Source organism: Buteo buteo, chromosome 1 (assembly GCF_964188355.1).
Source record: "Buteo buteo chromosome 1, bButBut1.hap1.1, whole genome shotgun sequence".
Taxonomy (NCBI): Eukaryota; Metazoa; Chordata; class Aves; order Accipitriformes; family Accipitridae; genus Buteo; species Buteo buteo.
In genome coordinates, this window is record NC_134171.1 from 48,347,689 (window position 1) to 48,375,461 (window position 27,773).

Consider the following 27,773-nt stretch of genomic DNA (forward strand, 5'->3'; position numbering starts at 1 on the left):
TGTGCTATAGCATTAAAGGCCTGAGTTACTGCTCAGCACTTAACAGCTGTTGGCTTTTCCTGACAGCATAAATACAAGATTAGACATAGAGATGTTTCAACAGTGAGAGATGTTTAATGAAATTGCAGGTCTGTGAGGTTTCTATCAAAGGTGTTTATTCAACCAGAGTTCACATCTGCAAGACTTTGAAAGAAGAATTTATCTATATACAAAAGATACCAGTAGCTTGAGTCATTTGCACACAAAATGACTCCACTTGAGGTGAAAAGGTTTGCATTTTCTTACTCCCCTTACAGGAAGTCTGATCTGTTGTCACCAACACATACAAGCTTTGTCTGTTTGAAAAGTTCATTGCCTGTTACTATGACCAAGCACAACACCGAGACAGCTGTGTCTCATTCCTGTGTGTTCCAATGCTTTTCCTTTAAATCACACCAAGTACTATTAACAAAAAAAGGCAGCTTAAAAAATAAAGCTTAAAATAACTTTTAAAAAGAAAGGAGCCTTTTTTTGCCTTTTTTTTTTTTCTTTTTGGATATCTACCTCCACCTGCTGCTTCTAAGTCTAATGCTCAGAAATAAATTAACCAGTCAAGAATCCATGCATTCTTCATAAACTGCTATATAAATTAAGTACTTGTGAATTTATTCATCTTAGTCCCTCCCTTCTTTTGCCCTAGTCTCGCAGTCTGCTCCTTCAACATCTATGTTTACTTCTGTATATATTAATTTTATCAAATTCAAGTTCCCTGGTAATATGCTTGAAAGCAAGAACGTAAGTGAAGCTTGCATACCTCCCCATCCTGACAGCATCTTCTTTAACTACTTACAAATCAGGATCAAGATATAAAAGTGAGACAATGAATTTGATGATTACATGGATTTCTATCTGATTTCCATGACACCACATTTTACGGATATTGCTAAGTTCAATGCAGTAAGAATGCATTATCAAAAACTTAGATACTCTCTTCTGGAAAAATGGTAGGATATCACTGAATAGAGTTCCAGTAAAATAAGAAATGTTTTGTTTTCATATCATTAGACTTTCTACAGGAATGAATGATGCAGAAAAGGTCAAGCTAAATTTTAAGCTGGTATTTCAATCTGACAGCTTCTGGTCCCAGATGTAATTAAAAACATAGTTATTTTATAATCTATTGGAATATAACCCCTTTCTCTGTGTAGTGGGGACCAAGCTTCTGTGTTAATCACTGAATAATGACAGGTTCTTTTAAGAAAAATAAAAAAGAAGCAATGTATATTTTTATGCTGAAAAGGGTTTTTTACATGTAAATAAAGTTAATAAATATTTGAATTCAGTCACTTAATTAAAGACTATATCATAGTACAAATGCAAAAGGAAAGGGGGGTAAGATACATTAGCATCTTCAGTTTTGTTATTTCCTGACTGTTATCTGCTTAGCTATTCAAACTGAGCATTAGTTTAACCATTAGTTTTTGTTCAGAAAAAAAAAGCAGATGGTCAACAAATATACCTAAATCTGTCTCTCCGGAAGTGACTAAGAGGTACAAAAAGATATTTTTAGAAGGAGCAACCCAAGTCCTTCAGCCCTTGTCGGAGCAGCTGCGGAATAATCCAAGGATACTGGTAGAGGACTGCCAATATGAATTAAGTTAATTAAGGTGGGTTGTCAAATCCTTCCCAGTTAGACTGGCACTGTCATGGTTTGAACATACTGTTCTCTGAGAAAGAATGTAATTTACTCGAAGTAATATAGGTGAGGAGAACAAAAGACTGAAGGCCTATTGTGTATTTCTCTGCAGTGGTGGGTGGCTGTTTTTGCAGTTACTCCAGAGCAATTTTAGCTGGTTTGGGCACCTTTGGGCCTCCGAGTAGCTGAGGTGGGACAGCATTCACTGCAGGCTACAAATTGACCAAGGAACCCACCCAGATTTTTCTGTGCTTGGACCATGCTGAATGTTTTCCCAATGCAGCGACGCTGCTCTCACCATCTGAGATAGCAAAGGTCAAGCCCAGCTCAGACATGTCTATACTGGAGGACTTGCAGTGAGGGCATGTGACTTCCCCTGCACAACTAACCCTAAAGGCATAAAGTTGATTATATTTCTGGTTTTATTTACAGGCAAGCAAAAACAGAACAGTATCTTTTGGCAGGACAGGCATAGCCCTGCAAAATATCGTACTTTGTAATAGATTATTTCATATTGACAAGGAGGAAAATGTGAGATTAGGTTTTAATGTCTGTGCTTCAAAATGTCTGGGAGAGTGACCCACAGGTAGAAGATCTTCTTGTTTAAAATTGAAGAAGCTACTTGACCCATTGACTATGTTACTCTGCTAAACCAGTATGTATGCAAAATCCAAGACCCGAATGCACTTGTAGCTAGATGTCTAATTCACAGTGATGTCAAGAACAGGAATAGTCATTTGTGAGTGGAGACCCTTGCAACCAGCACCAAAAATCACTTTCTACAGGAATGTACACCAACTCAGGCATTTTGTCATGCCGCTGTTAAGCCCCCTTTCAAGTATAACTTTTGACTTTGGGAAGGAATACTAAAGCAAGCAGAACACCATTTCTCTCCAGTAAGGGGTTTTATATATTTTGACTTAAGGTGACTTATGGTATATAATTTTAGAATTTTTAATCTGTGTGTCATTTGTTCAGAGGAAATCCTGAATCCAATCTTACAAACTCTAGCCACATGAATAAAATAAACCACTTCTGGAAGTTGTTTATATGCATATGAGCTAGCCATCCAAAAACCTCATCATACCTGACTGCTTTCTGAATGTAACATCGTTCTTGCAGATTGGAATTACATTGCATTGTGATGCTTGTTTTAAAAAGCTTTTTTTTTAAGGTTCGGGCATGGCTGAGATTAACATTTGGGCAGCAGAATTAAATGTTACCTCTAAATTTATTTTAGCCAAATTAATATAACTGCTAGGATTATTTAGAGTATTTTTCTCAATGCTCCATGTATACTTGAGAGAGAAAGAGCAACTGCACCTCCAAACATACATTTCCTTGTCTAATTCATACTTGTGATATATTTACCAGTTATTAATTAAAAAGCAGATGTTAATGCTCATTTTCATACCATAAAATCTTCTGCTTTTCTGTCCTCAATAAGCCTCCCCCTTTTTTTTTTTTTTAAGCAAGACTCTTAAAAACCTTTATATTTATACTCAGAGCCCTACATTCATATTTAGGCATAAATCCCATTCACCTCAGTGGGTCTCAATGGGATTTTTGCCTGAGGTAAGACTAGAAGATGCAGATCTGATGTTCATGTGTTTTGACAAAAAACATCTTCACACATTTTGAGTTCTTCAGTGCTGACAGTATTGATCTTTTTTTCTTTTTCCACATCCTGCCAACTCAGTGCATTGAATATTTAATAGTACGGGTGATATCAGACCCCATATTCTGACTCATAAATAACATAATAATTGAAACCAAATCTCCTTCCTTCTCTACAGTGTATGCAAGGCTGGAAATTGATCTAAATGAATACAATGTCTTTCAAAAAATCCCATATACATCAGTGGTAATGTAAAAGAAACTAGAATAAAGTGGACATTTTAAAAAAATGAACCAGTTTTTTAATTTTAAAATATTTTGCTGCCACCTTCTGGAATTTAATAAAATGTGCATCTCCGTTGTTTGTAAGGTGGATGTAATTTAGCCTTCAACAGCAATTGCTAACATTATTACAGGGAAAGAATACATACATTTCTTCTTTATTTTTAAATTCTAAACAAGTACGTCCAATTTCACCTTCCACAGAGAGTTAGAAGAGCATAGAGATGATATAATTTAAGGCTTTCGTATGTGAGTAAAACAGAGGGGAAAAAAATGTGCATCAAGCATAACTCTCAACAAATGCCATGAATAACCAGCAGATCAAGCATTATTTGGTCATAAGTAAATACAGGTAAACAAAGCATGGAGCTGCTCTCAGATGATACATAAATATCAATTAATCATTCACAATTAATTGTTTAAATCCAAGAAGAACTCAGGGCCTCTTTCCCCCAGGTGTGTTGTGGCCTTTGCATAACTGTGCTGCTTTTTAAAATATAACTACATAAATAAACAAGAGGCAAACAAGTCCTAAGGCTCTGGGCTCTGTCCTACATATTCTTTCCCTGTTTCTGTCAGGGAGATTTGTTTCTGCACAACATGTGAAAATGTAATGCATTTTGGGGAAGATTAATATATGCAAATATATTTCCCAGTGCAGGGAACATGTCAGAAGTTCTTTATTATCACTAAGACAACTGGAGCACTACTCTTATTTTAGAAAAGGAGCGATCAAAAGCATTTAACTGGAGAAAGAATAGAAACGTCCATATCTGTACATGGTCCTGAAGCTGACAGTTTTCTTTTGATGCACGAGATCAATATTCCCAGAGCATTGTGGGGTTTGGTCCCCTCCATCACTGCCCACACAGTGGAGAGATGACCTCTAGGACAGCCAGCTCTGCAGGGACATGTGCTGCTTGGCAAGGGGTCTGGTCAGCTGGGGGTTGCTGCTCACCAGGTGTGTTGCACAACCACCTTTTGGGGAAATAAAAATCGGAGTATTAGGAGGCGCAAGTACCAGGTGATTTAATTTGATGCCATGAAAAGCCGAAATCAGGACTCAATAGTCAGAAGACTATTAAGCAGGTATCCTTTATTGCAGCGCTGGGCACAGAGGGGATTTCTCCTCCTACTGTGGGCGCTTGGTCAGGTTAATTGCATAGGTTATATACAGGTTCTACATACATATTCATCAGATTTCCAAGAAAAGTTTTACATATTCATTAGTTTTCTGGGAACTCATTATCATATGTAAATGTCCTTCACACAGGGGTACTCAAGGTCTCTGGTGGTCGTCAGGAGTCCTCTGGTGGTCTTCAGTAGTCTTCCTCGCTTGTCCGCTACTTGACCCTCCTCGGATGATTCTGCACAGTGTGATCTTCTGCATGTTTTGATACATTTTATCCTAAAGAGTGCTTGTTAGTGCTTCTATTATCTATGCTTACAGTTTGATGTAATCCATATGGATACTTCCAAGCTAAGTTATCGGAGAGGGCTAAAGTCCTAATCTTCTTCAGAAACTGCAAGGCCATCCAAAAGCAATTTCTCCTACATTTTGCAACATACAGAACTTTTATCTACCACCTGTTAGCAAATAATTGCGTAAAGAAATAGCAAGGCCATTGTATTCAGAAAAAACATCTTTGGATCAACTTCTATGCCACTATCGCTCCTTCACCTCTAAAATTTCATTGAAATGAATGCACAAGTGCTATGAGCTTTTTCTCCAGAAAGCACTGAAATGAGTTGGTTCCTCATGGAAAGCGTTGTCCACGTCAGCACTTAAATCCCAAGCGGGAAGTTTTGGACAAAGCCTGACTGCAAGAGCGGGGTCGACGAACCTGTGCCAGTCCCACCTTCTGCCCCGAGGGGCACACGTGTATACTTACACCTTGCCGGAACAGGTCCGTGGGCTATGTGTAGGATACGGGCATAAATAATAAATCCTGCAGGCTTCAGCCGGTTTCTGCTGAAGCAGGGGCGAAGCCTGACTTTGGCCCAGGTCAGACAGTCGCTCAGCGGTGACAGACGGCCTCGGTTTTGACGCACAGCCCCGCCTGTCCTCCGCTGCACCCTAACCCTAGCGGCGGGCCTCCCGGGTCGGGGCGAGAGGCGGGAGGCGGGAGCTCAGCGCCGCCGAACTCGAGGCCAGAGCGCCGCGAACCTGCCGCCACCGCCCGCCCTTTATTCGCGCTCTCCTGCGCGGCGGCGTTGCCAGGCGACGGGCGGGGCGGCGGCGGGGCCGGGGCTCTCGGGGCTCTCGCGGCTCTCGGAGGGCGGGCCGGCCGGCCGGCGCTGCCGCGCGGGAGCGAGAGCCGCCGCCATGTCGGGGGAAGGCGCGTTGCAGGTGAGCGGGGGCGGCAGGGCGGCAGGGCGGCAGGCCGCGGGCGGGGAGACGGCGACGGTGGCGTTTGTCCGCGGCTGCGGTCGTTTGCTGTTCAAGCCAACACACGCACACGCACACACACACACCCCCCAAAGCTGATGTGCTATCAAAATGAAAAGTGGGAAGCAGGTTTCCTTCTGTGTGGACGCTAGGAGCCGTTCCCCGTGCATGACCTGGGAAGCGGTCGCTCCAGGACGAGGGCAGCCTGACCTCCCTGTTCCTGGTAGTCCTGCAGAAATGTCTCTGGCTGAAGGACCAGCGGTGGCCGACAGCAGGTGCCTCGGGAAGAGCGTAAGACCCGTGTCAGACAACCTGCTCTCAAGCCTTCCGTGGTTTGTGCCTCGGGGTCTTCCAGTCTGGAGATAACCGCTGCGTTTTGCAGTGTATTTTTAATCTATAAGTAAGGCCAGTTGCTTTCAGAACCATGTAAACGTGGTGTGTCCGTGATGTCCTGTGGCAGAGAGTCCAAAATACCAGCGCTGCCTCATGTGAACTTCTCCCATTGTTTCGGACCTGCCACCTGCTTCAGGTTCTTGTACTGCAGCAGTCAGTGGAGAGGTAGTCCCTGCTCGCCTTCTCGACCACGCGTGACCATACAGACCTTTTTGTTGTAGTCTTGCCCATCAAAACATACAAAAGGGGGAAAAAGTGTCACATGCTGATACAACATTGCCAAAAATGGAAAAGGGATCTGCAAGATGTTTCTTGTGAAGCAGAAATATAAATTAATATACGGAGGGGTTTTTTTTTAACACAGAAAAATTGGGGGAATAATGTCAGAGTGGAAACACTGTATTTTACTTACCCTTCACAATAATTTTCAGTTAAATGGGTTAATCTCTGTTGCTCAGTTTTACTTATGTATGTGTGGGAGAGGGGAATGAGTGCTGAACTTGAAAAAGTTAATCTTCCCTTCTGTGTGAAGTTATTTGTGAAACCATTTCAGGATGAGCTACAAGAAGCAATTTCTGCTTATGCAGCAAGAGAGCAAACAGCTGAATACTCAGACGACTTTGACAGTGATGAAGATGACATGTTAAACGGTAAGACAGAATTAAATATTTGTCCTCGTGTACTTCCCTTTTTTTAATTCATTACTAGATCACAGAGAATCTTTGTGAGTCGATGTGATTTAATGTTCCAAGACTTAATATTTTAACAACTTCTAAATCACTTAGTCCTCCTCCTCTAAGTTAGGAGCGGAATTCCCAGTGAAATCAGTGGTGGTGCCAACCTGCTAGACCAGACGCAGTCTGTGCTGGTTCCTACAGTTGTGGTGCCCAGTTTTACTCCTTAGCCATCTTGTTTATACCTGGGTGAGACAGTAGCGCACAGTACTGTGAACGAAAGTGGACATGGGCAGAGAGAAAGCCATGTTATTGTCTTACTGTTTTCCCGGTCTGGACAATCAGCGAATAAGGGCTGCAGGACGCACTGCAGAGCATGCTTGCCTAACAGTGTACACAAACCAGGAACTGGTTTGATCTGGCTGCTTTTCTTGGGCCAAGATGCATTTGATATTTGGTAATGTTTATATTTAGTGTACCGAGATTGGCCGAATGGCTCTTCTTCCTCCTGATATGGTGCTGCTACATGTTAAGGGAAATAGGAATCTTAAATATCATAATATATTTTTAAAAGGACTTCTTCTGTCACATCTGAAACATTTTTTTAAAAGTTCGTGGGATGCTTTGATTTCCCTTTGCTGACAAGATTTAGAAAAAAGCTGCTCCTGCATTAAATATGTTACTCAACTATCATGACATTCTTTTGTTGTCTTCCTCGAGCATTTGAACTCTGAAATAAAGTCAATTAGAAATAACAAGCTACAGGAAGATAAAAATATTTTTGTTGAACACATGAACTTTAGCAGCAGAGCAGATATCTCCTTTGAGTATCTTCTAGTAGATTTCAGATGGGACAGAAGTGAAAAGAATAGAAGGGGAGGATGGATTGTGGTAACCAAACATGCCTAGCTTTGTTGTTGTTGACTTGCTTCCAGTTCTTATGGCATTGGAGACACAGGTTTTTAGAAGGGATTTAAATTGCATGACAGATAAGATTTAACAAGTGAATATTTGAAGTATTTTCTTCAGATTGGGTCCATGGAAACAGATGACAGGAAAGGAAGTAGAATAAGGATCTAGTTTGGTGGCTTTGCAGACATCAGAGGTACAGAAAGAGAAATGTTCAGAGACTTAAGCCAGGAAAGCCTTACATGAAAAATACTTTTAAATTATAGAAGATGTAGTTTCTGTGTCCCATTTTTTTCCACTTTTCTCAAATGAAAGTTGATAATGTGCTGTTTTCAGGTATTGGGGAAGAACTTAATGAAAGTAATTCAGGTGCTGAAAGCACTAAGAAAGCAGTTGCTGTTGAGAGTCCTCTCTCAGATGATGATGCTTCACAAAAAGCAGCAGATTTGGAAAACGAAGCTGCTGATGACTTGGCTTTATCCTTTCATGAAAAGAAGCTTCAGCAAATAATGCTTTTAGAAAGTGAAAACATCCAGGATGACAGAAAAAATGGTGAAGAAGAATGTTTGGAAAGTCAAAATGAGGGTGATAACAGAAAAAATAATGAAGAGTGTTCAGCTGCTGAAGAAGTACCATGTGATAATAGTGAAAGTGACCACTGTAATGACTTGTCTATTCATGAACTACAGAAAAAAAGAAAGCAAGAGGAAAACAAACCAATACCAAAGCCACGGGTGCACAAAACAAGAAGTGGTTCAGCATCAGGTGAAAAGAAAGCATTTGAATGTTGTTTCTGCTGCTTGCTTAGCCATATTACAATATTTTAAAGTGTTGTAATTTGGGTTATTTTCTGTGTTAAGTATCAGCTGCTTTGGCTTGCAGGGAACTTATTCAATATTCTTCTAAAAGTACATGTTTCAATAACCTCCAGCTGCCAGGGTGTAAATGGAACCAGTGTGGGCCAAGTAGCAGGAGGTTCCTATTTGCTTTTTCCTTTCAGGAGGTGAGAAACAGCTGTTTGGATGCTTAAAGTCCAGCTCTCCATAAATGCATGTCCATGGAAGGTGTGGGAGGGCTGCAGAGTTGCCTCCTCTGCCTGCACATAGCACAGAAAGCCATATTCACACAGTGTCCATGGCATCCATGCACCCTTTAATGGAAAGCTCCTTAAACAGACATCCCTCCTCTATGACCAGTGAAGCTGGACCACAGTATTCACAAATACAATGTTGAAGTCCTGATGCTGAGACATCATGATGCTGTATTATTAACAATGTCAGAAAATGAACTGTAACCAAAACATTTATGAATGGTAGACATCATCACAAAGTTAAAACTTCAGATGATCTTTTACTTGGAAGATACTGAGCCACTTGGGATGCATAGTCAAACACGTAAAAAACCCCAAACTTTAACGTTTCATTATAACAATAGCTAATTCATTTTTAATACGCAAAGCAGAACTTGAAATTCTGCTAATTGACTATATGTGCTTTTACAAATTTAAATGTCAAAAGACTTCATATTTTTTAACTACTTCCTAATATAAGAAGAATTTGCCCTGTTTGATATTGAGAGACATTTATGGCTGGTCATTACCTGTGATGGAAGATTACAACTTTGAAATTGTAGAGCATGATTAGTGATATCAGCTCCTTTTTTTCTTTCCACATGATGGCACCAAAGTGCTAGATACTTGAATGTGGAGCTGGGCACTGCAGATGTCTCTCTTTCATGGCCAGTATGCCTGTGTAGTTTTACACTGGGAGAAAAAAATTGTACTCTTTTTCTTCATGTGAATCTAAGTAGTACAGTGATACTAGCATATTGTCTTCAGTAGTCAACCATTGTAAATTTTCTTATATTGGATAAATTGATCTCTGTCCAACAGAGGAGGTGACTATCCAGAGATTAATCAGCTTTTTCGGCTCCTTCGACTTTTCTTGTGATTTACTGCATGGAAAAACTGTTGATGTGCTTGTAGGAATATTGTTGTGATCTCTTAGCTCTCTGAACTTCACACTAATTACATAAGTAGACTTTATGCAGCTGAGTGTGCTGGATGGGCATGGTGATTCTCCCATTTCCTGCGGTAGATTTGTGTGAACTAGGACTTAATAAGAAATGCTTCTGTAACAGTGTGCAGAATTAGATAAGCATTTCTATATGGATCAGCATATGTAAAGAAAAATGCAGGTAGAAAGCTGTTGTATGGCTTGATCTTGTTAGTGGCAGGGCAGAGGGAAGAAAAAAATGAAAAACATAGGATTACTAAACAGGAGGAGGGTGAGGAGCCAGAGGATAGAAATTTGTAAGAAACAGTTGCATGGTGGTTCTGCTGCCCAGTGACTGCCTTAGGGGGGAACTGAGACATCACTGAATAAGCTAGAAATATACCCTCCTCTTCAACTGCATTTCTCATGATGTCTCCTCCTACCCAGGGTTGTTCTGTTCTGCACCATGCAGAGAGGAGCAGGTTTCCCTTTGTATCTTTGCTAGTAGATAACTGAACAAGCAGAATAGCAAAAATGTTTTCTTACAACAGCGCTGTATTAGATACATGCTCTCTTCTATATTTATGAAAACTCTGTCTCTCTGACTGCAGATAAGCCCTTGAGTGTAGTTTCGATATTTTCTCCATTTATCATTATCTCTGTATATAAGTTTGTAGGTTGTTGTGATGGGTTGACCCTGGCTGAACGCCAGGTGCCCACCAAAGCCGTTCTATCACTCCCCCATCCTCAGCTGGACAGGGGAGAGAAATATTTAACATAAAGCTTGCGGGTCGAGATAAGGACAGGAGAGATCATTCACTAATTACCGTCACGGGCAAAACAGACTCAGCTTAGGGAAAATTAGCTCAATTTATTACAAATCAGCCAGAGTAAGGTAATGAGAAATAAAACGAAATCTCAGAACACCTTCCCACCGCCCCTCCCTTCTTCCCGGGCACAACTTCACTCCCGGATTTCTCCACCAAGCCCCCCCAGCGGCACAAGGGCGACAGGGATGGGGTTTACGGTCATCACACGTTATTTTCTGCCGCTTCACCTCCTCAGGGTGAGGGCTCATCACACTCTTCCCCCGCTCCAGCGTGGGGTCCCACCCACGGGAGACAGTCCTCCACGAACGTCTCCAACGTGGGCCATTCCCACGGGCTGTAGTTCTTCACGAACTGCTCCAGCGTGGGTCCTTTCCACGGTGTGCAGTCCTTCAGGAGCACACTGCTCCAGCGCAGGTCCCCCGTGGGGTCACAAGTCCTGCCAGAAAACCTGCTCCATGGGCTCCTCTCTCCACAGATCCGCAGGTCCTGCCAGGAACCTGCTCCAGTGCGGGGTTCCCACGGGGTCACAGCCTCCTTCAGGCACCCACCTGCTCCGGCGTGGGGTCCTCCACGGGCTGCAGGTGGATATCTGCTCCACCGTGGACCTCCCTGGGCTGCAGGGGGACAGCCTGCCTCACCATGGTCTTCCTCATGGGCTGCAGGGGAATCTTCGCTCCGGCGCCTGGAGCATCTCGTCCCCCTCCTTCTTCACTGACCTTGGTGTCCGCAGGGTTGTTTCTCTTACACGTTCTCACTCCTCTCTCCCGCGGCTGTTTCTCACTCTCCCAACTTTTTTCCTTCTTAAAAATGTTATCACAGAGGCGTTACCACTATCGCTGATTGGCTCGGCCTTGGCCGGCGGCGGGTCTGTCTCAGAGCCGACTGGTATGGGCTCGCTCTCTCTTGAACACAGGGGAAGCTTCCAGCAGCTTCTTACAGAAGCCACCCCTGTAACCCCCCCCACTACCAAAACCTTGCCACATAAAACCAATACAGTTGTCTATATAGAGATTATATTAGAAGCCTTAAAACTTTGGTTAAACTTTCTGAAAAAGCGGCTGTAACTCTTTATATAGCTGTATATGGCCTAGTGGTGTTAAGAAAGCTGTGCTATTATTTAAATAGCTCATTTAACTGAAAATAGTTAGTTGAATCTATCTTGGCAAAATAGTGTTCCAGACTAAAATGTCTTTAACTAGACATAACTGAAAGTATAATATTTATTTTCAGCTGAGAATATCAGCATTCCTTCATTAAATAGCTGCTACAAACCATCACCTCAACCAAGAAGTATGTTGAGAAAAAGTGGTCCTGTGGAAGATAATAAGCTTAATAGGTCAGAAGGAAAAATAACTTCTAGAAATGGATTTTCTTCGTTTTCGGCACCATCATCCCTAATTACTCTGAATGCCCAAGTCACACTCAAGAAAAAACTGCTTGCCAAAAGCCCTAATTCTGAAGTAAGAGAGTATATGTTTTGGTTTTTTACCATCTACATTGGGAGCTTTAGAAACTAACTTTTATTTAGCTGACAAAATTTTGGGGGAGAAAAATTGGACCAAAATAGGAGTGGGAAAAAAAGTCTTTGCCAGTAGCATTCTTATATGAGGGCCAGATAAGAGAACATTATTCTTTTTCTTTCTAACTAGAAACAGGATTTTGTGACGGTTTGCAGCCTTATGTTCTGATTGGTTTCATTTCTCCAAATGTAAACCAAGAATTAGACTTCTCCTAGAGAGTTCTGAACATTCTATCAAAGTATTATAAAGTCAAGTTAAATTATACTGATTTGTTATAAATTGCTCACTTGTTTATTTGTCACTTTCTGATCTAAGGGTCCATGGCTAGGAAGTACTTCACCACCATTTTCCATTAATTTTACTACCCACAATGAAAGATCTGGAGACTCCAATTTACTGATGTGTGGAAAAGCACCACCTGTAAAAGGTAGAACTTAGATATGTACAACCAGATAAATGTTACCGTTTATACCTTAGTAATATCTAATGTTCCAAAACAAGTCTTCTTAAAATCAGTGCCGTTCTTAATTTCCTTTCTACTCTCCTTCCATATCTTTCCCATGCCCTTGTGTCTCCTTCTGTTCTGGTTTTGAGAATGGCCCAGCCTCATTTGTGCAGTTATGTCCAAGTACAGTATCATCCCAAGTATTGAGAAATTTGGCCGTAGAGGCATCCCAGGAATGGAGAGGAACAGATTAAAGTTTGAGAATTTAGGTTTTATACTTTGACTTATGTCAAGTGTATGCATCATCATCTAAGCATCTTTGAGACTTACAACAAGTCATTTTGATTTCATTTCCTCTTTTGCAGTCAACAAGACTAGGGTAAACCTTTCACTTCTTCCTGCACCTTTTCCACAGAGTTTAATACAAGCTGAGTAGCGCTTTTCTACTTTTTTGGATTTGTGAATCCCTAACAGTTCACAGGGGATGTGCACACCCTTTGAGAAATATCAAATCTGTGGGCTTCTCAGCAGTATCCATTGAACTTACCTTTCTTAGTCCCCTTTTTCAGACTGGTTACAAAAAAATCCATGGACCCCAGGTGAAAAAACACTGGAATAGGCTGTTAGACACCTTTTTAAATTTGCTAAGGGAATCATGCTGGGGGGTAATTTGCTGTGCGCAGGACTGTAACAGATAAGTAACATAGACTGTTAGATGCAGCAAGACGAATGCTGTCTGTATGGCCTATGTAATGTCTATATGCTGCAGCCTAATGAAAGAAAAGATAGGACTTGGCTTGAAGAATTTAGTGCAGAAAGGTGAACAAAAGTTGAAAACTCAGGCAATGTACTAAATAGTAAATAACAAGTAAGCTTAGATCTGTGTTTAATTTCAGTTCTTTTATATATTTTGCTGATTCCTCAGATTAGAAAATTTGTTTGGTATAGCTTGATGTTTTTAAGCATCATTAATGAAACAATGTCTAAGGGGAGTTTGTATGGGGAAAAGGATATGGGCATCAGTGTACTGGAATGGGTAGATTCTCCAAGTGCAGGGACAACATAAGAGGAAGAGGATGGTAAAGGTGGTGTTGTCAGTACAAAGGAAAACTTAGAAACAACAATGATATGGAGTCTTCAACAAAAGTGGAGGAAGAGGGATTGGAAAAGATTGTTTAAATATGATGCTGAAGTGTGCAGGTGTAAGAATTCCAAGCAGACTGATCAAACTTGTGTAGCTTGAATTGTCAGGAAGGAAACTACAATAATAATACTTACAGGTTTTATTCCCAGCTAACTGTGGGAAGGTTAGTATTTTGTATCCCCTTTGCAAACACAGCCAAAATGACTTGCAAGTGAAGTTCTGTGAAGTTCATGCTACAAAGCGCTCATAGTAAATCTGCTGTCGCCAGTGTTCTGTACACTAAATGCTGCAGCTTAATTAGGATTGTACAGTTTCAGATGCCTACAATTTATATACACTTGTACTATCTAGTAAGTGCAAAGTAAAATATGAAAGTTTACATATCAACAGAGGGTAGAAAATGGTTCATATAAATTCAGAATTCTCCTTGTCACCTCGAACTTACCTCCGTCATTGTAAATGTAGGTTAAATTTCTTAGATTGTCAGCATTGATATTCCTTTCTTCAGGTAACTTGGAGTTAATCTCTCATCCACAATTTATATTTCTTTTAAGAATTCCATCAGAAAATTGTGGAAGACTGTAATTTGGAATTTATCATGGTCTTTTTTGGTTTATGTCTGAATTATTTTACAAATTTAGAACTTTGTGTTAATGACAGTTCAGATCTGATAAAAATGGGGTTTAAGTTTTATTAATAAAGTGCTACATAAATGACAATTTCACCACTTAGGCATACTTTTAAATTGAGGTGACATTTTGTTTAAATCCCCACTGCAGAATCTTTCCATTATTTTGTTGTGTGTCCCACACCCCTGAAAAACACCACACAATGAGAGTGGGTTTTTTAACCCAAATTGTTGTACGGACTTCGTTAGTAGTTTGCTAGACATCAGAAGAGCTCTTGCTGTCATTGCAATGGCTCTTGCTTTTGGTTTCTGCACTAGAACCATGTTTGGGTGGTAAGGCAGATGAGAAGTTTTGCCTTTGTCATGCTCTCACATTCTATAACATTTGTTAAAACTTCAGTTGACTACTCCAGTCTTACATTTAAATACAATACAAGTGAATACTCTTATTAGTCCATATAGTTTTTAGAAGGAGGTATACAGAAAGTACGTTATATTATCTCAGATTTAGTAATATGTTTCATAAACAGATGGTTTTCGTACAGAAATAACAATACTCAGAAACAATGGAATTCTTGTTAATGTGTCCTCTCAATCTTTTTTCTCCTGTTAAATCAAGATCAGAAGAAGATCAGCACCAGTGACTTGAAACTGGAGGACAATAGTGGAAAATCCTCTTCTGCGATAGAAGTAATGATGACCACAGTATGTGAGAAAACAAAGAAATTAGAGAAGTCAATAGATGACAGTTCAGGTGAAATGGTGAAAATAGTGGAAGGGCAAATGCTAACTGATACAATACAGGAGGTATCAGTGAATGATCAATCTGAGCATGGGGAGGCAAAGGACACTTCAAAGGACTCTGTCAAGGTATTAATCATATGCGTTTTTACCATTGTTTAGAGTAGCATCACTGTGCTAGTGAAAAGTTTTGTAAAGTTACTGTTGGTACCTTAAATGTGTAGAACTCTGTTTATAAATCTGACAATTTATCTCTGGATTCCAGAGCTGAAGTTCTTACAAATTCTGTATAGTTTTATGGAAGATGTAGGGAATGCCTTTTACACAAATCATTTAAACCAGAAAAAGGTATTGAAATGTGTGTTTCTCCAATCTTAAGGAAATACCCTTGTCCAAGTGAAAGCGTCAGCTCTCTATTGTGAGGTTAGCTGAATTGGAATAAGCAGTGTATGTTGGCTGAGGATGGAATCCATGGTGTGACTTGAATAATGGATAAGATGCAAAGCACTTTATGCTTTATCATAAGAAAGAGAATTTGTAGAGATATATATATATATATATATAAAATTGTTAAAGCTAAATATTAAAAATAGTTAAAATACTGTTGATATAATAACAGGGAAACCTACTACCCAGCTGGGTTCTTTTTATTCCTTTGTATTTCTAAACTATAGACTATATTTTTACATAATACAAAGAAACATTTCTAGGTGCCATTCCAAAAAGATACAGGCATTCTGAAAGTTTGTTGGTTTGGTTTGGTTTTTGGTGTTGTGTTTTTTTTTTACTTTCTTACCCTGTACTGTACCCTTTCTATATTAGAGTGGCTTTCTTGTGTATTTTTCTAACATCATAGAATGTCTCAACTTGGAAGGGACCCATAAGGATCATCAAGTCCAACTCCCAACATTCTTGTTAGCTTGTAAAAATCTGTTTCATCCTAATCTAGTTCTGTTGATTGAGGACTCTATAATTTTACTTTTCCTCTGTGTTTCTTAGAAACTAGGTGAAACAAAGGAGAGAGTTCTACAAAACCCAAAAGCTTCTTTGTCTGTCAGGTAAGAGAAAGATGCTATATATCACAGTCCGCAGAGTGTGAGATGCATGTAAGTGCCCTGACAATGCTGCTTCACTCTCATTTTCTGTCAGCACTGTCTTCACTGTCAACAACCTCCAACCAGCTGTGGAAAACAGTTTAGTAGATGTGGCATGTTATTATAACCCTTGCTCGGGGTTATATCAGATCAGACTCCAAGTCTTTTGCCAGTGTCTGTGATGAGTGTGTGCTACAGGATCCACCAATGAATCCAGTCCATGATGTCTTTACAGGTTTTAAGCTGTTTTGTAGGTGAAAGTGTAAGGAATTTGTAAACTTTTTTGGGCTGGATATGTTGAGTAGCGGCTTGTTTTGGCAATAATAAAGCCCTCAGAAGAAAACGGGCTTCCTCCTTTTTTCCTTTTCCCCTATCCCCAGCCAAGTGCATGTACAAACAGAATCACAGTAACTTGTGGTATACACTGAAATAAAAGGAACACTACTTGGTATCAGCTACAATAAATTGAAAGACCGTTAATATGTTTGTGTCTTGGTATTTTTATAGGTCTCTGTCTTCTGCACACTTAAAGAAAAAGACAAAGGCTACATCAGCTACACCTGTTTCATCTCAATATCTGGGAACATTAAAGGTGTTGGAGGATAAACATGTGCAGAAGAACAGTACAGAATTTCATAAAGCAGATAGTTTACGAGCAGCTGTTTTCCAGGTAGATCTTAAAAACAAACAAATAAAAACTGAACAAAACAACCAACAAACAAAACTATGCATATAAAAGTCCTGTTATAGGAGTCAACACCCCTTATTTTCTTGAAATCAATATTTCTGAGTGTATTCCTTGCATATGATTATAGGTGTAATAATCATTCTGTTGGCTATGCCTTTTCATCAAATTATGAACTAAAAAACTAGATGAGAGGGACCGGGGTTCATAATTTATTGTGTCACACTATTTTCAGACAAATATACTATTTCCCTTTATTTCTACTTCTTCCTTAACTTTAGTAAGTATGTAGTTTAAAGTTTCTTTTCCTGATATGTTCTATTCAGTTGGCATTCAGGAAAAGTGAAAAATAGTATTCTCTCCAGAAGGATAATCTATGTGAATTCTGTGTAGAATTTCATAATGATTAGTTTGTGTGTTCCAAAAGATTTTTGCTACTAATCTGTGTGAGAAAAATTTTCATTAGCAGATGCTGTTCATATTGGTATGTGTTTTAATACTTGTTATGGTTCTAGAACAAAATTTAGAACCTCAAATCTGTATTTATATTCTTTCTATAATTTTTAAAGGTAAAATAGGCTTCATTTAGGACACTTGTATCTCTAAGCAGCATACCAAATACATAATTAAACTTTGAAAATTTAAGCCTGATTCTGCAAATGTCTTGTAACACTTTATGGATCCTGAAGTCTCACTTTTCCCAGTTGGATTTTATTCTCTAATTATAGGTATTTGCAAGAGAGACAATAAATGTAAATTATATTCCTATATACCAAGTGATAAGAAGCTTTATTCCATTCTTTTTGGGGTTTTTTGATGCTTTCATTTTTTTGGTGTTTTTTTTAAGTTTGTTTTTTTTTTTTTTAAAGATCCTTCAGCTTTTTCATATTTTGTAGCTATGATTTTAGAACCTTACACTTTTTTGGTCACAGTCTTTGTGTGATCACAGCTTAGTCTTCCACATGGGGTCATTATTTAAGTAGCACATGGAAGAATTAAGAGTAATTTTGGTGGTCATTATATTGGTGTTGCTCTAATAATATTTGGTTGTTTTAACAGAACTTTTTTAGTTATATCTTAAAAAGACTTTAAAAGTATAAAAGTCTTCTAATGATTCTTCCAGAATTGGTTGGAAAAGAAAAGACTCTATCTACTGGAATTAAAGAGAACTGAAAAGGAGAAAGCTGAAAATCTAAGGAATGATACTGAAAAGGTTTGTTTACATTCTTGTTTAAAATAAGTTTGCAAACTATAATTCTTTGAAGTATGCTTACCTGTGCTTTCTGCCTAATTTCATCACTCTGCTATTCTAAGGCATCTGGTTTTCTCGCACGAGGTGAGTTGAAACAGTAAATGGCATGTCCCACTTGTTATGATTGCTGTAAATGCTGTGTGGCTGATGCTTCGTCACACGTTTACATAAAGTATGTTAAAAGTGTGCTCCTTAGATTAATTTTCAGGTTTGTTTACAAAGACCTTGGGATGCTCAACCCTTCAGGTCTTAAGTTTTGTTATCTGTCAGAAGATGAGTTTGCTCCCTATCTCAAGAGATGCTTATCTACAGAGGACTGTATTTTGAATAGTACCATACACAGTTCTTATATTTGGCTTTTAAGTATTCAGTACGTTTTGTTTCTAAGCATTTAACATGTATTTCATATTCTTCCACACATATTTTGCAGGAGTAGTTTGTCTCATTCGATTAAGTTAAATTAAAAATGAGCATAGAAGAAAAACACTTCATATAGTTCAAATTTAATTTGGAGTATTACTTGGACAACTTGGTATGTTGTCTGCAAATCAATTTCCATTTCTTTATTGCTCCATCTAATCCTACATTTGGCAATGAGTTTAAAACTTACTATTTCAATTCTAGTTTTATATTTAAGTGTATTTAAATGTAGACTGATATTTTCAATCTAGAAAGAAGCTGTTAAAAGAGAGGAAGCAATTGCATCTTTTGAAGCCTGGAAAAAAAAGAAAGGAAGAGAAGCAAAGAAGTTAAGTGAAAAAAAGAAGCTTGAGGAACTTAAGAAAAAGAAAGCAGCAGAACAGAATGAGGAGAAAACAGAAGCAGCACGGAAGGTGATGTGAAATATGAACATAAATGTGTATTGGATATGGTTCAGGAGGTTGTTGAGAATAATTTTGATTAATCCAGCAAGAGGTGGAAACAAACTAGATTCTAAAATCTAAACATGCTTAATTTTTGAAGAAAGCTTGTATAAGATTCTGATCTGTTCTATTGGAAGTATGTAATGTTTATATTTGTACACAAACAGGCATTTTTCTGTATTTGGATACTATGAACTGAATGTAAAGTAAACTCCATACAAATACCTTGACAATGAACTATTATTTACTGGGGAAAAATAATTTATTCTTTTTAGGTATAGTGATACCCACTTTTGAGCAATGCTACAAACAGATATTCGAAAATTGGAACATGTAGAAATTACAAAATAGTACAGAATAAGCAAGTGGAGTATTGACAAAAAGGTGAGGGGTAAGATTTTTAATGTATCTGTGGTTTTCTTTAGGCATTTGAAAAATGGAAAGAAAGTAAAGTGCAATATTTAAGAGAGCAAAGGAGAAAGGAAAAACAGTCTGAAAGAATCAGGAAGAAGAAAGAGGAAGAACTGGTTGCAGAGAAGAAGAGAGACAGCATGTCAGCAGTTGAAAAATGGTACTACTCCACTGGGTTTTGGAATATCATAGTTTCCCAAATCTTTGCTTATAAATGCAATAGGTCTTCTGTGAGTGCTTGATGTGCTTTTAATTGGGAGACAATGGCATGCTTGGGATCAGGCTCTTTGGTCCCATTGGAGAGTAAGTTTAACAATGAGAACAAACTGTACAAGCTTTTTTCGGTTTGGTAACTTAAATGCTTTCCTCCCCAAAAGGCTACTACTGTCTTCAGCCCAGGCGGAGATACTGCAACTGAGAAGTACAATTCATGGGGTAGTGTAATGTCTTATGTGGTTAGTCTCATGCTTCATTACTAAGCCATAGGAAGGAAAGTAAATCTTTATCTTAAAGTTTTGTGGAATACAATGTATGAATGTAGATGTATTCAGGAGCAAATGAGATGTGTCTGCTGGAGAAATTATTTTGTTAGTTTTACAAGCCAAGAGTTTTCACAGACCATGTGCAACTTATTATTACCCACAGAAGTTTTGAATCTTTATTTTTTATATGATACCAAGTACAGGAGAAAGTAATACAGAAAAGGTGATGCCATAATAGATAGAATAGCAGGTTCATTTATACCTTAGTGATATAATATATAAAGATGGACTTTGAAGATTTTAAATATGTCTTCTAGGTCTTTTATTAAATGCATAAAATATCTCTTTTGACTTAATTTAGTTAATCAGTCACAGATGCAGCATTTAGTCTGTTACATGGTGATCTCCTGTTCTTCACTGTCACTATACAGGAATGAAAAAAAGGAAGAATTTATAAAACAGAAGAAAGTAGAAAAAATCCTAGAGAAAAGAAAGCAAGAAATACAACAGGCAAAGAAGGAAGAAAAAAATATAAAGGCTATGGAGGAATATGAAAGATGGCTGGTATTATTTTTTTTTGCACTTTGTCAAAACCAAAAAGATTAATGTAGTAGTGAGTATGAACACTTTTGTATTGTAATATTCGTGGGTTTTGATGCTGTTATGAGAGAGGCCAGATGATGGCGGCATTACATAGCTAGTCCCCCAAAATTCTTGAGCAAAATGATGGCAGAATATGGTGGGCTTGATATTTAGCATACGTGGAAAATATATTCTCCCTACCTACATGTCACAGAGTTTTGTATTTCATAGTTAGTCTTAATTTTTTGACATTCCATGTCAGGAGCAACCATCTCTGAAGGGCCAACTCGCCACAGCACAAAACCTGCAAAGCCAAGCAGTGTCACCAGCTGCAACAGTGAGTGCATACACATTCAAGGAAGCTTTTAAAGTGGAGACTTGTATACCTTAAAATTGGCAAAAGTGCTTGTAATGAGGTTTGAGATTATTTCCATTTACTAGAAAGGTTGGAACTCTGATGCTCCCAGTTATATTTTTCCTACAACAGCATTCTTTAGTCATAGTTGTTAAGCAGTAAACTAATCTAGTACTCAAGTCCCAACAATAAGGCAGGTTTTTTTTCCTTGCTACAGAAAGACAAACTAGAAGAGAGATCACTAATATTCTTAGCATATATTGTTTTCTTAAAGATGTGTGACTTGCTAGTTAAAGGAAGACCTGTGGTTTTTATCCTCACCCTGTGACACAGTCATTCATCATACTGACTTTCAAGGTTTTCTTAGTTTGAGAGTGTTTATTCTGTTGTCTCTCTTTCTTTTGATTTTTGGCATGCATCCTATACATATGGTGTCTGTTGCCAATTATAAGAATGGGATCTTGCAACTCAGCTGGCTTAAGATACTTACAGGGGTTCATTTGTACTGTCAATAGCTTAAAAAAAATCTTTTCCAGAGTCTCGAGTGGGCTTTCTGGCTTTTTTTGGAGGCGGGATAGATGAGAATTGAGGCAGGCACATGTACAGGTGTGGGACAGATTTTGAAAGGATAATCATCCTTTACTTGGCTAACTCAGAAATATGCAGTTACATAAAACAGCAAGAGCCTGCACGGTTTCCCTTCTCTCAATTTTCAAATGTTTTAAGTCTTAGGTTTAAGTCTTTTAAAGATCTTCTTTGACCTGGTCCCATTTTGGAATACCTCTGATTTCTGTAATCATTGGCAAGAAGCGCTTCCTCTGGTCCCCTTAGTCAAGTGATTTCCAGCTCAGTTTTGTCAAATGATTAATGTCCAATCTTGCTTGGTCAATATTCCTGGTTCCCAAGGAAGGAAGTACTATGCTTTGAGTAGTAGCTAACACTGTCCAGGTATGCTCCCCTTACGGAGACTATCCTCGATTAGCATACCTGTACCAAAACATGAATATTACCTCTCATTGTACATTTTGCTTCCTTGCTGTCTTTGACTCTGTACGAAGGTAAAAAAATTGCCCCTTTTTTTGGGGAATGAAATATGCTGCCTAGCACAGGCTCCCTTGTTCAAATTGTGTATAAATTCCTGAGGTCATCATTTCACTCAGTGGGATTATTAACATAAATTTTAGTATTTGGAGGAATGACCAGATCTAAATGGATGTACATGTGTCTTCATGAGAGGAGCAGTTTGAAAAATAAGCAGGTGTTGGAGGATGTGATAGGTACCGGACTGGTTGGTAGAGGTACCTCTAAAATTATCTCCTTTTCCATGTCTATGTGCAAGTGCTGACTGATGTGTCTCATGCCCAGTCTTCACATTTTTACTTTCATAACTTGTGCTGTTTTTTGCAGCTAACACACATTTATTTGAGAAAGCATATTGGGCAATGGCTCTGTCATCGTGTTTGGCCAAAATATTATCTCGCTTTGTATAGTAGTACACCTTCACTGAACTGCAGGAGAGAAATGCCTTTAAAGTTGTCAATGTATTATCAAGGGAACTAAGATGGTATCTGCCTACAGGTAGATAAAGAGGCATCAAATCTGAGAGGGCAGAATTGTGGAAGCCTTTTAAGTATATTATTTCAAATAAGATGATTTTTGTTTAAAGGGAAATAAAATAGGAGGAATGTAGTGGAGAGTATTCTAATATGTTTTCATTAACATTCAACAGAAATAAACGTGTAAATTCATCCTCAGCTTTCCGGAACCAGGTGTTGACCATAACGCATGGGTAGAACGGACATAAAAATCTGCTTGTAGTTCTTCTAAAATATAAGAAAAATTCTGCTTTTATGTTAATGGAAATTCTGTTACTTATACTTCTAGAGGTTATTGTGTGAGTGTTTGATAACATAAGTGCATAGAGAAGATTACTTTTTAAGCCTGAAAATAAATGCCCTGAAAAAGGCTATTAACACTTGTAAAATACTAACATAAAAAGGATAATCTTGTATTGCTGAGGAAATTTAAGCTTCTGATTTTTTTTGTTTCTTTCATAGTATTTGCCTCTTGCTACTCACCAAGTACTCTTTGAGCCAGTCTAGATGTTTTGCTCGATAAATGATCATTTTTTACTTAATATATAATACCAGTGTCTGACTCTTGTCATTGGCATGCACCTATTCTGAGGAGTACAGTGTGGAGAAGAATCATGTAGAAAGTTTTTAATGACAGATCAGTTTAGTTTCCATTATTTTTGAGATAGTAAACTTGATACCTATTTTCTGTAGAGAAAAGCGAGTATCCTAGATCTGTTATGTTCTCCATTTTATATGGTAAACATTAACCTAGTATGAGTTGATGAGAAGTAAGGCTGCTCTCAAATAATGCTTGAAGACCAACATAGCAAGGTTAAATGCCCTAGAAGAAGTTTGAAATTTCACCTGCAGGTTGAGCATGCTCAATACCTATTTTTGGCATTCTAAAGCTGTTTAAAAACATCAGGAAATTATGTACTGGATGAGTCTCATGGATTTGTTTCTTTTCTGGGTTAGAAACAGCTGACATGGGTTATTCATTTCATGTGGTTTAATACGATCTATCTGAAAATACTTTCTATATTGGAATTTTAATCTCTTGGCATTGCAATATGTTAGAAATAAGGCTGTTATTGTTACTCCTCTTAAATGTTGTAAGGCTTCTGTACTATCTAAAATTCAATTATTATGTGGCAGTCATACTGCTAAAGAATGTGATCTTCCTAGAATTTTGTAAGTGAAAAATGTATTCATCTTACTAGGCTACCGAGTTGGAAATTTCCACAGAGAAATCAAGCCATACAATCGAGTTGGTCTAGTGTATGACAAGCTATAGTTATTGATTTCGTCTTTCACTATTTCTGTTACTCTTCTCCTGTTAGTGCAAATAACATCTTGTTTATTATTTTAGGGAAGATTTATATCAGTTTTGTCTTGTGAGAATGTGAACTGTGGTTAGGACTAGAAAATAAAAAGCTTTGCGTGTGTTGAATGCAGGGAAGAAGCCAGTAAGTCTTCATGTCAGATTTAATCTTTAAAAGCAGGACTCTTTCCTTGGCACTGGGATTCATTCATGAAAATTGGATCTTCAAACCCAAACATTCAAAACTCAGACATGATTAAAAAATCCAAAGCAACTTTCATTCCCTTCCTGGGTGGGTGTATGCTTTATGTTTGGGTTGGGTTTTTCATACATAAGTGTTGTGCAACATGTATTCAGTAGAGAATGCTTTATAAACATAAAATATGCATATTTCTTTGTAACACGTGACTTCTCAAATAATTGCCAATACTGCTACAGTAACTCCTATTTTTAATGAGTTTTTAGTTACTTTTCCTGGTGTGTCTTTGAATGTCAAATACAGATGAATGTCAAATACAGATTCAGATTCTAAGATTTGTAGAATATGATTAAATTTTTGTAAGAATAAATTGGCTGGATATGTGCAAATACTCCAAAAGAGGAACATGAATCATGTTGTGTTCCATTGCAGAGCACATTCTTCCCAAGCTTATCTGTACTGCTTGCACATATCTTGTTGTCTTTTTTGAAAAATATCACTGATAATGCAGACCCCTTTCCCCTTAGGGTAATAACCAGTTCCCTTTAAGAATTCCTGAAAAAAAGGTCTTGAACTTGTTCTAAAGATGCAAAGCCACTAGTGGTGTTCATCCAAGGAAGATCTCTGTGGAAGGAGAAAGAAGGCAAAAGTGTATGATGACAGAGAAGAGTCAGAATCTTACAGTGCTACAAGCCCAGTTTGTCTCAATTACTCCATATAATCCAGAAAGATACAGTTTGTATGAAGAGATAATATTTTTTTATTTAGACTAATTGTGATGAACTTTTGTATCACTTGTTTTAGTAAAGGGTATTACTTCTCCATGCAAACTTTGCCTTGCTTTTTATCAGCTTTACTAGTAACAACATGAAATAATTATGTTTATTTAGCCAGACCAGACATTTCTAACAGAATTGGATCTTCAGATTTATGTTAACAAAGACCTAAAAGGCCTAGATTGAAATCATATTGATAGGGTTGATATTTCAGTGCATGTTAATGCTTTTTAAAATTTTTTTACATATCACATATATAGCTAGCATTAGTACAGTTTGACTGCTGCATACATGTAAAATGAGAAAAATTCCACTCAAGCTCCTGTTTTTTACCACAACACTTCTACCCCCATTTACCAGTCTACTCCCTTAGCCACAGTTACTTCCCTATTTCTCTTTTCAATTATGAATAACAGGCAAACACTACTAGGGTCTTGGGAATTTGCAGGATATACAGTGTCCTCAGAGGGATAGGATCATGGGTTATCTGAGAGTGCCAGTTACCTTACAGCTGTCTTCAAGGAGCAGTACTTCCACTGCAATGCAGTTCATACATGTGAAATTATGAAATTTTTATGTTTCTTCAAAATACTGGCTGATAGGCTGCAGAAGAGGAAAGGGCCAAGGTTGGATTTGGCACAACTGATGATGGTTTTAAGCCTGCATATCCACATTGCATCTTTACTACCAATGATTTGTATGCCAGCTGTTGGTCCTAGGAATGAATGCACTGTTCACATGCCAGAAAGCCAGCTGCTCAAGGACCTTTTATCCACCTGTCAAGTGGGGCACTGTAGGTTATGCTCTGGTCCATAATGTCAACCTTGGTTCCATCAAGAGAGAAACTACTTTAAGTCAGTAAGTGGTGTGCTCAAGCATACGCCACAAACTTGCAAGTACGATACAAGGAAAATTTGCACCTATAAAGAACTCTCCAGTGTACTAAATTGCTAATGCAGATGCACCCCTAGATGCTGGTCCTCACAATGGTGAAATGGCAGTCATCTTTGCAAAGAAGAATGCTTATCTTATATAGAATGGAACAATATAAAAATTTGGAAATAATTATAAATAATTGCAAATTTTTTTTGAATGACAGGTATCTTGAAAATCATTAGTTAATCAGGCACAGAAAGAATATTGCAAGTATCTTGCTTATCCTTCATCATCCTAATTGTGCATTGCTGTTTGAAACAACAGAAAATATCATCAGAACCTTGCAGTGTTTATAATATGTTAGATAGATATTTGTTTATAATTAAATTGTTTAATTCCCAGTTTGTTCTAGTACATGGCAAGTGTGATTTAATAAGTACAGAAAGTTACAAAGATGCATCAGTGCTCTCATGTAATGAGAACAACATATTTAGCACTGTGATTTAGGTATCCTCTTAAAGAAAAGAAGTAATTAAGATGAGACTAATGATATACAAGACAAATACAGTACCTAATCCACTAGGCCTTCTGTTGGGCCTTTTGTTTAGATAGTGCACAAAACCAGCCCATCCTTCAGACAGTCACCTTAATTGTAAATGACACCAAATGTACAGCCTCTTGTGTTGCATTGTGCAATGTGTGTGACTGAATCCCTAGAAGGGATGCGCTAAGCTCCAAAAGGCACATCTCCATTGCATGTTAACTTTTCATTTTACTCAAGAAAGGTGTAACAATAATTGTAACTTTTCTGTTGGTGGAGTTGGTTTTTTGGTGGGGGTTTTTTGTTTGTTTGTTGTTTTTTGTTTGGGGTTTTTTTTTGACACATCTTTTCATTCTCAGGAAAAGAAAGAGAGGAGGGAGCAGCTCGAGAAGAAGCAAAAGAAGTTGAAGGCTGTCCATGGGGATGTAGTGCCTTCTCCCTGGAGTCCACCTGGCAAAGTCACATATTCAAGGAATTACTGAGCAGTCTATTGCCTTCTATGAGAAGACATGATCCACAGAGTTATGACAATGGCTAGTCATTATTTCAATAACAACTGATTTTCACTGAATCCATTATAGATGTTGCATCCTTTCTTTTTGATTTGTCATCTCTGCGGTTTAAATAGATCACTTGTCCCTTTCCATTGCTTTAAAAAAAGTATTAATTTTTATAATTCCACATTTAACTTAGTTTTGCTAAATCCTGTGTTACTTTGTTCCTTTTTGGTGAAAGTGTATATTCAGGATACATAAGGCTGGACTCTGGCTTTTTTTTCACCCAATAAGTAGCAGAAGGGTTATTTTTAAGTTACTAGGCTACACTGCTGGGGAATTAAGTCTGGAAGAAATGCTTTGTGAAGTGGGGAGGATGATGGGCAAGCTGTTGGCTCTTTTGTGGTGATAGAAGACAAACAGCTAAGCAGTATGGTAAGGGTACGTCATTTTCATACATGAAGAGACAAGCTACAGAGAACATAATATAATTCTTGGAGTATGTTACATTATGAAATACAAAAGTAGCTTTTAAATTAAAACTGCATTAAGCAGAAACAGTATTTCATGTGGCCAAAACCAGTCAGCCATGTGATGGTACAAAAGAATTAAACTGGAATCCATATAATGTAAAATGATCCAGGACTAAGTAGGACTGCAGCTGTTAATTCCATTTCAGGTCTTCATATACATTCCATAGATTTCCTGCTTCCTACAGGAAACAGTGGTTTTAGAGGCATGTTTTCCAGTTCACACAAAATCTTACACAAAAACTGCAAGGGCAGAACAGTGGTACTCCTATGAGGCAACCTTAGACACTGAAAATTACCTTTTTCGAACTTAATTTAAAGGCTTCTGCGGTTGTTTGGACATGATCAAGTATATCCTTCCCCAATATGTTTTCATCATTGCTAATGAGCTAGTTGCTGTAGTAAATTATTAAAATTTCTCCTGTTTTTTCATGGCTATTTGCCTCACTATTTTGGAAACAAAGGTAAGACTACATGTCTTTAGAGATCTTCAA

The 27,773-nt window shown here is 38.1% G+C and overlaps 1 protein-coding gene across 1 annotated transcript; it reads left to right on the plus strand.

The window, feature by feature from the left end:
• The first annotated feature begins 5,822 nt into the window (after positions 1 to 5,822).
• Positions 5,823 to 27,108, plus strand: MAP9 (microtubule associated protein 9). The gene is made up of 11 exons (XM_075029395.1): positions 5,823 to 5,924; positions 6,910 to 7,006; positions 8,276 to 8,704; positions 15,120 to 15,370; positions 16,241 to 16,299; positions 16,843 to 17,005; positions 18,144 to 18,233; positions 18,944 to 19,105; positions 19,561 to 19,706; positions 20,460 to 20,592; positions 26,615 to 27,108. Exons 1-11 carry the CDS (start codon positions 5,901 to 5,903, stop codon positions 26,735 to 26,737), a joined length of 1,677 nt encoding a protein of 558 aa, XP_074885496.1. The 5' UTR covers positions 5,823 to 5,900; the 3' UTR covers positions 26,738 to 27,108.
• Positions 27,109 to 27,773: the final 665 nt, after the last annotated feature.

Excerpts from the sequence above, each read along its gene's own strand:
- MAP9 (XM_075029395.1), top strand. The coding sequence starts at position 5,901 with ATGTCGGGGGAAGGCGCGTTGCAG. Across the intron at positions 15,371-16,240 it reads CTTCAAAGGACTCTGTCAAG|AAACTAGGTGAAACAAAGGA; the intron begins GTATTAATCATA and ends TGTGTTTCTTAG. Across the intron at positions 19,707-20,459 it reads ATGTCAGCAGTTGAAAAATG|GAATGAAAAAAAGGAAGAAT; the intron begins GTACTACTCCAC and ends GTCACTATACAG.